This window comes from Euphorbia lathyris, chromosome 1, assembly GCF_963576675.1.
Source record: "Euphorbia lathyris chromosome 1, ddEupLath1.1, whole genome shotgun sequence".
Lineage (NCBI taxonomy): Eukaryota > Viridiplantae > Streptophyta > Magnoliopsida > Malpighiales > Euphorbiaceae > Euphorbia > Euphorbia lathyris.
In genome coordinates, this window is record NC_088910.1 from 139025448 (window position 1) to 139037648 (window position 12201).

Here is a 12201-nt window from a genome sequence, read left to right on the forward strand (position 1 = left end):
ACATCAGCATGAGTCAACTCAGACACCCAAACGACGACATATGAAATTCATGTTTGCATCACCTAGTTATCACGTGTCGGTATTTTTATGGAAAAACATTGTTTTTATAAAAATAACCGACACATGTCAGAGATATGAATTGGTTCATGTGGACGTGTCACTTATGTTATTATTTCGAGACCTTTTAACCACTGAAATCGGTGAAGTGACCTAATTGAGATAAAACTCAAAATTAAGTGATTAAATTGAGACAAATTAAAATTAAGTGACCATTTTGAAACAACCGTATAAGTTCAGTGATGAATATCCACTTTTCTATTTTTTTTAATATCTCTTCAAATAATATATATTAATTATTTGAATAATTAATTGTAATAATTAAAATTTTAAAAGAAAAAACTACATTTAAGAGTAACATTGTCTTTTAAATAAATTTTTTATCTATTACATCTATTTTATTCTATTTTTTTTTTTTATAGAAGTGCTAAAATTTCATTAAATAATACGATTGCTAGTACATGACGACAACAGTAAGGAGTAAAACCTCACATACATATAGGCTAAGCCTAATATATGATCCACAAGTACAAGAAAAACACAACGAAAAGCAAAAAAGACCATTAAAGGCACAGCTAAAGTAGAAAAAAGTTGAAGCATATATTTATCGTATCTCCAAATTCGCATCGGAGCAACTGTAGTCCAATCTTCATCCTTTGAACCATTCTGAAACTTCGGATCTAAGTCCTTTCTTTTGCAACCACGTAGATGCAGTGATCTACGGATAAGATCTACCTTTTCTGCACTTGCTACAATAGAAAAGAGTACAAAAGTAAAGATCTTAACCAATACGTTTGGTATAGGTTGGAAGATATAACACCGTTTTTATCAAATTTTAGGGACGAAGTTAATTGACTATTTTAGGATATGTTAGGGAGCTAATTGACGATTTGGATAATCAATTGAATTTTGGATACAGGTTAGTAGACAATTTGAGTCTTAATATATATTTTCGGGATAAGATGTAAAAATATCTCTAACTTTTATGTAATGTCTGAAATTGACAAAACTTGTCAAATCAATAACTCTATATTCATATCTAGACCTGACCATGAGTCAAACTGGACTGAGCCAGACTCGGGCCTACCGGGCTTTCATATAAAAATGCTAAGTCAAAACCCAATATTAATTTAAACGGATTCGAACCGGACTGGACTCAGACTTAAAAATCAAATCTCAAGTCCAACCCATATACGCCCCTCTAGAAATATATAATTTGTAATTATAAAAAGTATTTATACTAATTCAAAAAAAAAAGTATTTATACTTATAAATATATAAATTAATAATTAATATTAATGCTTCAAAAAAATATAACCCGACCCATACTATTTTTTATCAATCCCAATCCTGCCCAAAAAATATGCGGGTTTTAGAGAGCCTTGACCAGGCTAGGCCTATGATAAATTTTCATTGTTCAAGTCTGATCCAAAGGAAATAAGCCTGAACACGTACCCATACCCATGGACAATCATTAATATAAGTATAATCCCTATATGGACCATGAATATAAGTATATAATCGTATAAGATATGGAATACTCGGATAAAGGATATTAGGAATAGTAGAAGAAAATTTTCAAACTTTGATGATTTTTTTTTTTTTTTGCTGTTATTGCGGAAGTGAAATCTTTCAAGTGCAGCAGGTAAAGTTCTTCGTCCGTTGGAGATTTGGCAAGACGCGGGATGATATGAATATAAGTATATAATCGTATAAGATATGAAATACTCAGATAAAGTATATTAAGAACAGTAGAAGTTCTCTTCTAACTTCTACTGTTCCTAATATCCTTTATCCGAATATTCCATATCTTATACAATTATATACTTATATTCATGGTCCACACGGTGTATCTGTCCAATTCCTTTCAATAACCATCTATTCGTGTCCATTACATTCAGTAACTCCCTTATCTTATCTCCTTGTATCCAAAAACCTGAAAACTTTTCAACTGCCCTATGAACTTTCAAAAGTTCCTAATTATTTATCTATTTGATATTTTCTTTTTCACACGTGGCACGTGGTGTGACATATCTTCTATTTTCTCTATCCAACAAATTCTGCTGACAAATAGAGATTTATTGAATGCAATTATACAAAATATGGGTCATTTGGCACTGTTCAGTTCGGTTTCTTAGTTAATCAAATCAAAATCTCTCTCAAAATTAAAACCGAACATAAACCAAACCAAATTTTATCAGATCGGTTACTAATCGATGGCCGACTAAAAAATTATTATAATAGGTTGAAAAATTTATAAAAAATTAAAACATCTAAAATAAATATGAAACAAAAAAAAATATTAGTAAATATATTAAATAACAATGTAAAATGATAAAAATGTAGATTAAATATTATATATATTTATTTATGTTATATACATAATTCGGTTAGGTTTTTAGTTATACCGATTTTTTTGGAACAGCCGAACTGATAACCGATAACACAATTACCCCATTTTCGAAACCGAACCGAACTACAATTTTGTTTAGGTTATCGGTTATTGGTCAATTTTGTTCACCTCTAGCCAGAACCACCCATGGCAAAGGTGATTCAGGAAGCCGGATTCCCTCAGGCCTCTGTCTCCACGCTTGTCTATAATAACTGAGTGAGCCCCTATGAAGTATGAGATTTCACTAACCTAAACCATCCACTACATTTACCATTAGAATTAGCAAAAAGCTATACCGCACAGACGCGAAGTTAGAAACGGGCATGGACACGGAAACGGACATGGGAAACATTATTTCTAAAACATAATCTTCATAAAATAGCCTAGAAACGAAAATGGACATGAAATGCAGAAACACCAGTGAGTAGAAGTATCCGTGCAACATAGGCAAAAAGCATGTCTACATTTTAACAAGAATATTGCATTTCCTAACTACTAACTAGAAGTATCGGTTTGTCAGTTAATGGAATCAAAATCTCTCTCAAAATTAAAACCGAACATGACCAAACCAAATTTTATCAGTTCGGTTACTAATCGATGACCGACTAAAAACTATTATAATAGGTTGAAAAATTTATAAAAAATTAAAACATCTAAAATAAATACGAAACAAAAAAAATATTAGTAAATATATTAAATAACAATGTAAAATGATAAAAATGTAGATTAAATATTATATATTTTTATTTATGTTATATACATAATTCGGTTAGGTTTTTAGTTATACCGATTTTTTTGAACCGAACTGATAACCGATAACACAATCACCCCATTTTCAAAACCGAACCGAACTACAATTTTGTTTAGATTATCGGTTATTGGTCAATTTTGTTCACCTCTAGCCAGAACCACCCATGGCAAAGGTGATTCCGGAAGCCGGATTCCCTCAGGCCTCTGTCTCCACGCTTGTCTATAATAACTGAGTGAGCCCTTATGAAGTATGAGATTTCACTAACCTAAACCATCTACTAAATTTACCATTAGAATTAGCAAAAAGCTATGTCGCACGGACACGAACTTAGAAATGGGCATGGACACGGAAAACATTATTTCTAAAACATAACCTTCATAAAATAGCCTAGAAACGAAAATGAACACGGACACAAAATGCAGAATCCGTGCAACATAGGCAAAAAGCATGTCCATAGCAACTTCCAAAGCAAAATCCATCATTTCCAACTCTAATATTTACATATTACAAGGAACTAAAACTTAAACTCAGTTGTAATGAGGTTGAATTCTAATATTCAGCTGTAAAATATAGCTCTAGACAGTTATATAAAGAATTTTTTTGTATTTCTGATCCTTAGGAATGCAAACATGTAATAAAAAAAATTCTCAAACAGTTACCTTCAAGAACCAATACAGGATTTCTGGCTCCGCAACCTGCTGGGCATGATTTCTAGCTCCTTAACGTGCAGAATCTGCTTCATGGTCTCCTCAACCAAATTCATGCAGTCATCAGGACTGATATCATCTGATTCTAAGACATACAAATCCAATGTAGCATGAAGTGAAGAAAGCAAGTTCGTCAATTTAAGACATGTAGAACTGACGTTTCCTGACATTTTCAAACTCTCAAGATTAGGACATGAAATTTCTAGGACATGACAGTTCTTACCAAATTCTTCTAGAATAAATGTTTTCAAATGCTCAGAAGCAACAACAAGTGCCCCTTGAAAGCCACAACGGCGTAATTCTAAGTATTCAAGCAAAGGACTACCCGATAGAACATTCTCAACCGCTTGATCACCGAACTCAGAATGATCTAAACGCAAACTCTTAAGAGATTCCCAATTTACTTTCCCATTCGGCGTAAAATCACAAGCACATATCTTCATTTTAACGAATGAAGAATTATTGAAAATAAATTGCGGCAATGGATACTCGTGCCCAAATTCCACTTTAGCACCATCACAATCCAAAATGAGCTCCTTTACATCTTTTTTGGCAGCGAAACGAACCCACAAAGACAATCTAGGATCCAGGTACACCAAGGGGATATCTTTGGAATCGATAACAAATTTCTCTGTATTCAAGCAATCAAAGAGAATTAGTATATATATTGTCAATCAAATTGATGATTTATCTGACAGACATACCGTTGGAAACAAAGTTTAGGATTGGGACATCAGTCCATTTATGCTGCCACGTATTGTAAAGGTCAGTCTTAAAGGCGTCTTTTGTTGATGGCAAAAAGGAGATGATCCGGTGAATGACAGAATCCGGCAAGCCACCTATGCAGTCTCCATCCCCATGGAGCATGATAGAAGAATCTTCAAACAAAATGGCAATGAATATTAACAAATGACTATATAATCATTTAAATGCTATTATTAATCTGTTAAAAGGAAATTAACTTAAAACAACTTTCAATGAACTGAATTTCTAATACTAAACTTACCTCCATCAACCAACGCCCAATTTCTAGCTTCTCGACATGCTCAACCTGTCGAAGAGTCTCTTGGACCAAATTTATGTAGTCATCATAACTCATATAATCTTCCAACTGCTCTACCTCAAAGTAAAAATCTAAGGTAGCATAAACTGAAGACCGCAAATTCATCAATTTAAGAGATGTAAACCACACTAGAGTTGATATTCTTAATCTCTCAAGATTAGGACACGAAATTTCAATGAATCAGAGTTTTCAAACTTTTAGAGGCAATAACAAGCCCTTCAAACATACCACAACAGCATAATTCCAAGTATTCCAGCAGAGGAGTACCAGATAAAACATTCTCAATGGCTTTATCTTCAACATCACACTCATGTAAAAGCAAACTCTTGACAGATTCCCAATTTACTTTCCCAACCGGCATAATACAAGTACATTACTTCAATTTAACAAATGAAGAATTGTTGAAAAGAAATTCTGGCAACAAGTAGCGAAAGATGTGGTTATTGGAAATCAGAATGAGCTCCTTTACCTATCTTCTCGCAGCAAACCGGATCCACAAATCCAAGTTAGCAAATCCAGCAACCATATCAAAACGTTCTAATTTGATGACGAATTTGTCGATATTGGAGCAATTATGGAGAATTAGGGTTTTGTCAATGAAATTGGAAAATTGATCGGGAGACATACCATCGTTCGGAACGAATTTGAGAACAGGGACATGAGTCCATTGATACTTCCACCGTTTGGATAAAATCAAAGTCTGAACTAAATCGGTTGCTGGGAGGAAGGAGAGGATGTGGTGAATCAGGAAATCCGGTAAGGCGCTAATGCGGTCTTCTTCCTCGCCGGATTTGATTCTTTTGTTTAGATTCTCTGAATCGCGGCTTCCAACTCGACTTCCCCCGCTTTCCACCATGGCAGCTCCGGCAGTTCCCGCCATTAACACAGTCAAAAACTGAAAGTAACCGTAAGTAAGTAGGGTTGAGATTTCGAAAATCTATAGAATGGTGGGTGCCTGTCAGTTCTAAATAAAGAAATAAATAATGGTTCAATATATATATATATATATTTTTTATGGGAATGGTTCAATATATATTGGCTTAATACTAAATTGCCCCTAATGATCTTGTAAAATCATCCATCAACTCTCCAATTTTATGAAAATAGTTAGGGGTAGGAAAACCAAATTGAAACCAAATTGAAAATAATGTTAAGCGAAATAAAAAGATTATAATCGGTTTTGATATATGCAGCCTTTAGGACTGCATATAAGCACATTAAATACACTTTTATATTTTAAAGATGTATATTTATGGTGTCCGCTATCCTCACTTCCTTTAAAAACAAAGTAAATTTACTTTGTTTCAATAACGAATAGTATTGCGACATGTGTTAAATTAATTTAAAATAAATTATATTATATTAAAAGTTGACCTGCTATTATAGATTACCACTAAATAGGGAAAATTAAAGTTACACAAGATAGAATATAATTCTATCCACCAAACTACTTTACGGAAATTGACACTACTTTACGGAAAATCTAAAAAACCTTTACAAATTTCCGTAACATTTCTATAATTTTCCGTAAATTAATTATTTTTTGTTAAATTATTAATAAAAAAATAATTTTAATTATATCCACCAAACCACTTTACGAAAATTAACATTACTTTACGGAAAATCTAAAAAACCTTTACAAATTTTCGTAACATTTCTATAATTTTCCGTAAATTAATTATTTTTTGTTAAATTATTAATAAAAAATAATTTTAATTCTATCCACCAAACCACTTTACGAAAATTAACACTACTTTACGGAAAATCTATAAAACCTTTACAAATTTCCGTAACATTTGTACAATTTTACGTAAATTAATTATTTTTTGTTTAAAAAAAATTGTAATTATATCCACCAAACCACCTTACGAAAATTAACACTACTTTACGAAAAATCTATAAAACCTTTACAAATTTCCGTAACATTTGTATAATTCTATAAAAATTAATTATTTTTGGTAAATTATTAATAAAAAATAATTTTAATTCTATCCACCAAACAACTTTACGTAAATTGACACTACTTTACGGAAAATCTATAAAACATTTACAAATTTCGGTAACATTTTTATAATTTTACGTAAATTAATTATTTTTTGTTAAATTATTAATAAAAAAATAATTTTAATTCTATCCACCAAACCACTTTACGAAAATTGACATTACTTTACGGAAAATCTATAAAATATTTACAAATTTCCGTAACATTTCTACAATTTAACGTAAATTAATTATTTTTTTGTTAAATTATTAATAAAAAAATAATTTTAATTCTATCCACCAAACCACTTTACGAAAATTGACACTACTTTACGAAAATTGACACTACTTTACGGAAAATCTATAAAACCTTAACAAATTTCCGTAACATTTCTACAATTTTACGTAAATTAATTATTTTTTGTTAAATTATTAATAAAAAAATAATTTTAATTCTATCCACCAAACCACTTTACGTAAATTGACACTACTTTACCGAAAATCTATAAAACCTTTACATATTTCCATAATATTTGTATAATTTTACGTAAAATAATTATTTTTAGTAAATTATTAATAAAAAATAATTTTAATTCTATCCACCAAACCATTTACGTAAATTGACACTACTTTACGAAAAATCTATAAAACCTTTATAAATTTCCGTAACATTTCTATAATTTTACGAAAATTAATTATTTTTTGTTAAATTATTAATCAAAAATAATTTTAATTCTATCCACCAAACCACTTTACGAAAATTGACGCTACTTTACGGAAAATCTATAAAACCTTTACAAATTTCTGTAACATTAGTACAATTTTACGTAAAGCAATTATTTTTCTGTAAAATATTAATAAAAATAATTTTAATTCTATCCACTAAACTATTTTAAGTAATTACAATACTTGACGTAAAATCCATAAAATCTTTACAAATTTTCATAACATTTGAACAATTTTACGCAAATTAATTTTTTGGGAGTTTTTTTTGCGCTTTAGTTAATGTATCAGTAGATTAGTTAGATGTAGTAACCGATATTTTGAAATCTTTTATTTCTGATGTAATATTATGTTGAATGTTTTTTAGGGTTTATGAGTTATTTGTTCTAAATAAGCAACTTGAGGAGTTATTTATTCCACTTGAGCAATTTGATGAGTTATTTGTTTAAAATAGGATTAAGGTGCAAAAATACCCCTAACGTTTTAGGCCAGGATCAATTTTACCCCTAACGTCTAAAATGGTGCAATTTTACCCTTAACGTTGGAAGCCAGGAGCAATTTTACCCCTAACGTTGATAAATTGGTTCAATTTGAGAAATAATTGATCAAACTATCTTCTCGGTCATGAATTTTGTCATTTACATTTCACATGTGCATCATTTTATCAATAACAGATCGCAAGCATATGTTGGGATGTAAAAAAAAAAATAAAAAAATATACTGTCTTTTTGTACGAACTAGACAAGAAAAAATAAAAAAAATCACCGAATTTATAAATATTACTCTCCAATTCTATTATTAAATTATAAAAAATATGAAATCTCTTTTTTAAAAACGAATTGTTATACAATTGGTGCAGAATAAGAAACAAAAATATATGTGTTTTATAATAGTGTCTGAAATTAATCCAATTTATTAATATTAGGGGTAAAATTGCTCCTGGCTTCTAACGTTAGGGGTAAAATTGTACCATTTTAGACGTTAGGGGGTAAAATTGCTCCTAATCTAAAAAGTTAGGGGTATTTTTGTACCTTAACCCTTTAAAATAAACAAGGTAGGGGATAAATTATCACAAATCTAAATTCGGGGGTCAGTTACGTAAAATTATAAAAATGTTACGAAAATTTGTAAATGTTTTATAGATTTTCTGTAAAGTAGTGTTAATTTACGTAAAGTTGTTTGTTGGATAGAATTAAAATTATTTTTTATTAATAATTTACCAAAAAATAATTAATTTACGTAAAATTATAGAAATGTTACGGAAATTTGTAAAGGTTTTATAGATTTTCCGTAAAGTAGTGTCAATTTACGTAAATGGTTTGGTGGATAGAATTAAAATTATTTTTTATTAATAATTTACCAAAAATAATTATTTTACGTAAAATTATACAAATATTACGGAAATTTGTAAAGGTTTTATAGATTTTCGGTAAAGTAGTGTCAATTTACGTAAAGTGGTTTGGTCGATATAATTTAAATTATTTTTTAATAATTTAACAAAAATAATTAATTTATGTAAAATTATACAAATGTTACGGAAATTTGTAAAGGTTTTATAGATTTTTCGTAAAGTAGTGTTAATTTTCGTAAAGTGGTTTGGTGGATAGAATTAAAATTATTTTTTATTAATAATTTAACAAAAAATAATTAATTTACGTAAAATTATAGAAATGTTACGGAAATTTGTAAAGGTTTTATAGATTTTCCATAAAGTAGTATCAATTTTCGTAAAGTGGTTTGGTGGATAGAATTAAAATTATTTTTTTATTAATAATTTAACAAAAAAAATAATTAATTTACAAAAAATTATAGAAATGTTACGGAAATTTGTAAATGTTTTATAGATTTTCCGTAAAGTAGTGTCAATTTAGGTAAAGTTGTTTGGTGAATAGAATTAAAATTATTTTTTATTAATAATTTATCAAAAATAATTAATTTCCGTAGAATTATACAAATGTTACGGAACTTTGTAAAGGTTTTATCGATTTTCCGTAAAGTAGTGTCAATTTTCGTAAAGTGGTTTGGTGGATAGAATTAAAATTATTTTTTATTAATAATTTACCAAAAATAATTAATTTCTGTAGAATTATACAAATGTTACGGAAATTTGTAAAGGTTTTATAGATTTTCCGTAAAGTAGTGTTAATTTTCGTAAAGTGGTTTGGTGGATATAATTAAAACTATTTTTTTATTAATAATTTAACAAAAAATAATTAATTTACAGAAAATTATAGAAATATTACGAAAATTTGTAAAGGTTTTTTAGATTTTCCGTAAAGTAGTGTTAATTTTCGTAAAGTAATTTGATGGATATAATTAAAATTATTTTTTATTAATAATTTAACAAAAAATAATTAATTTACGGACAATTATAGAAATGTTACGAAAATTTGTAAAGGTTTTTTAGATTTTCCGTAAAGTAGTGTTAATTTTCGTAAAGTGGTTTGGTGGATATAATTAAAATTATTTTTTATTAATAATTTAACAAAAAATAATTAATTTACGGAAAATTATAGAAATGTTACGAAAATTTGTAAAGGTTTTTTGGATTTTCGTAAAGTGGTGTTAATTTTCGTAAAGTGATTTGATGGATATAATTAAAATTATTTTTTTATTAATAATTTAACAAAAAATAATTAATTTACGAAAAATTATAGAAATGTTATGAAAATTTGTAAAGGTTTTATTAGATTTTCCATAAAGTAGTGTTAATTTTCGTAAAGTGGTTTGGTGGATATAATTAAAATTATTTTTTATTAATAATTTAACAAAAAATAATTAATTTACGGAAAATTATAGAAATGTCACGGAAATTTGTAAAGGTTTTTTAGATTTTCCGTAAAGTAGTGTTAATTTTCGTAAAGTGATTTGGTGGATATAATTAAAATTATTTTTTTTATTAATAATTTAACAAAAAATAATTAATTTACGGAAAATTATAGAAATGTTACGGAAATTTGTAAAGGTTTTTTAGATTTTTCGTAAAGTAGTGTTAATTTTCGTAAAGTGGTTTGATGGATATAATTAAAATTATTTTTTCATTAATAGTTTAACAAAAAAAATAATTAATTTACGGAAAATTATAGAAATGTTACGGAAATTTGTAAAGGTTTTTTAGATTTTCCGTAAAGTAGTGTCAATTTCCGTAAAGTAGTTTGGTGGATAGAATTATATTCTACATTGTGTAACTTTAATTTTCCCTATTTAGTGGTAACTTGTAATAGCAGGTCAACTTTTAATATAATTTAATTTATTTTAAATTAATTTGACACATGTCGCAATACTATTCGTTATTGAAACAAAGTAAATTTACTTTGTTTTTAAAGGAAGTGAGGATAGCGGGCACCGTATATTTATTATGCATTTAACTTATAAATACACCAAAATTCATTTAATGCAATTATAAATTTTTTTATATTTTCTATATCTATATTAATTTTTAATTTTTAATTTTTTAAAAAGATATCTGCATTTATTATACATGGGTTAAAGTGCAAAAATATCTCTAACGTTTTGGATCAGGAGCAATTTTACCCCTAACGTCTAAAATGGTGCAATTTTACTCCTAACGTTGGAAGTCAAGAGCAATTTTATCCCTAACATTGATAAATTGGATTAATTTGAAAAATAATTTATCAAACTGTCTTATCGGTCATGAATCTTGTATCTACACTTCACAAGTGCGTCATTTTATCAGTAACAAATCACAACATATATTGGGATGTGAAAAAAATAACAAATAAAAAAAGTTATATGTCTTTTGTATGAATTAGACAAAAAAAAATCATAAAATTCACCAAATTTATAAATATTAATCTCCAATTTTATTATTGAATTACAAAAAAACATGAAATTATTTGTTTAGAACGAATTGATATGCAATTGGTGCAAAGTAATAAACAAAACTATCTGTATTTTATAATAGTGTCTAAAATTGACATTATGGCTACAAACGTTAGGGGTAAAATTGCACCATTTTAAACGTTAGGGGTAAAATTGCTCCTGACCCAAAACGTTAGGGGTATTTTTGCACCTTAACCCATTATACATTGAACTTCTAACGTTCTTTAAAAAATGCAGATTTACCCGTAACTATGAATTTATGCAATATTACCCCTAACATTGTCAAGTAAGTCCAATTTTATCCTTACACAACAGAAAATTTGAACTTACTGATTTGACAATTATTTGACTATCACATCAGATATTCCAAAGAAGTTTGTCGATAAAATAAAACAGTTAATTGTATTTTGACGGGTTGTATGCAGTTTTTTTGTGTGTAACTTTTATCTGTCAGACTTAAATATTATCGTTTCGATAGTTTATTTGTAACTGTGTTATTTCGACAGGTTATTTGTAACTTTTATTCTGTTACTAACACAGTTACAAATAACATGTCATAATGATAGTAGTTTGCTTTAAATAAATTAAAATAACTAATATAATAGAATTTATGATTGCATTAAATGAATTTTGGTGTATTTAGAAGTTCAATGCATAATAAATATACATCTTAAAAATACAAAAG

General features: G+C 28.1%; 1 protein-coding gene across 1 annotated transcript; it reads right to left on the bottom strand.

Moving 5' to 3' along the window:
• Window positions 1-511: 511 nt before the first annotated feature.
• On the bottom strand, window positions 512-5883 carry LOC136211116 (F-box/LRR-repeat protein 25-like). The gene is made up of 4 exons (XM_066002658.1): window positions 5598-5883; window positions 4612-4785; window positions 3860-4538; window positions 512-806 (listed from the first exon to the last, which is right to left on the bottom strand). Exons 1-3 carry the CDS (start codon window positions 5848-5850, stop codon window positions 3862-3864), a joined length of 1104 nt encoding a protein of 367 aa, XP_065858730.1. The 5' UTR covers window positions 5851-5883; the 3' UTR covers window positions 512-806; window positions 3860-3861.
• Window positions 5884-12201: the final 6318 nt, after the last annotated feature.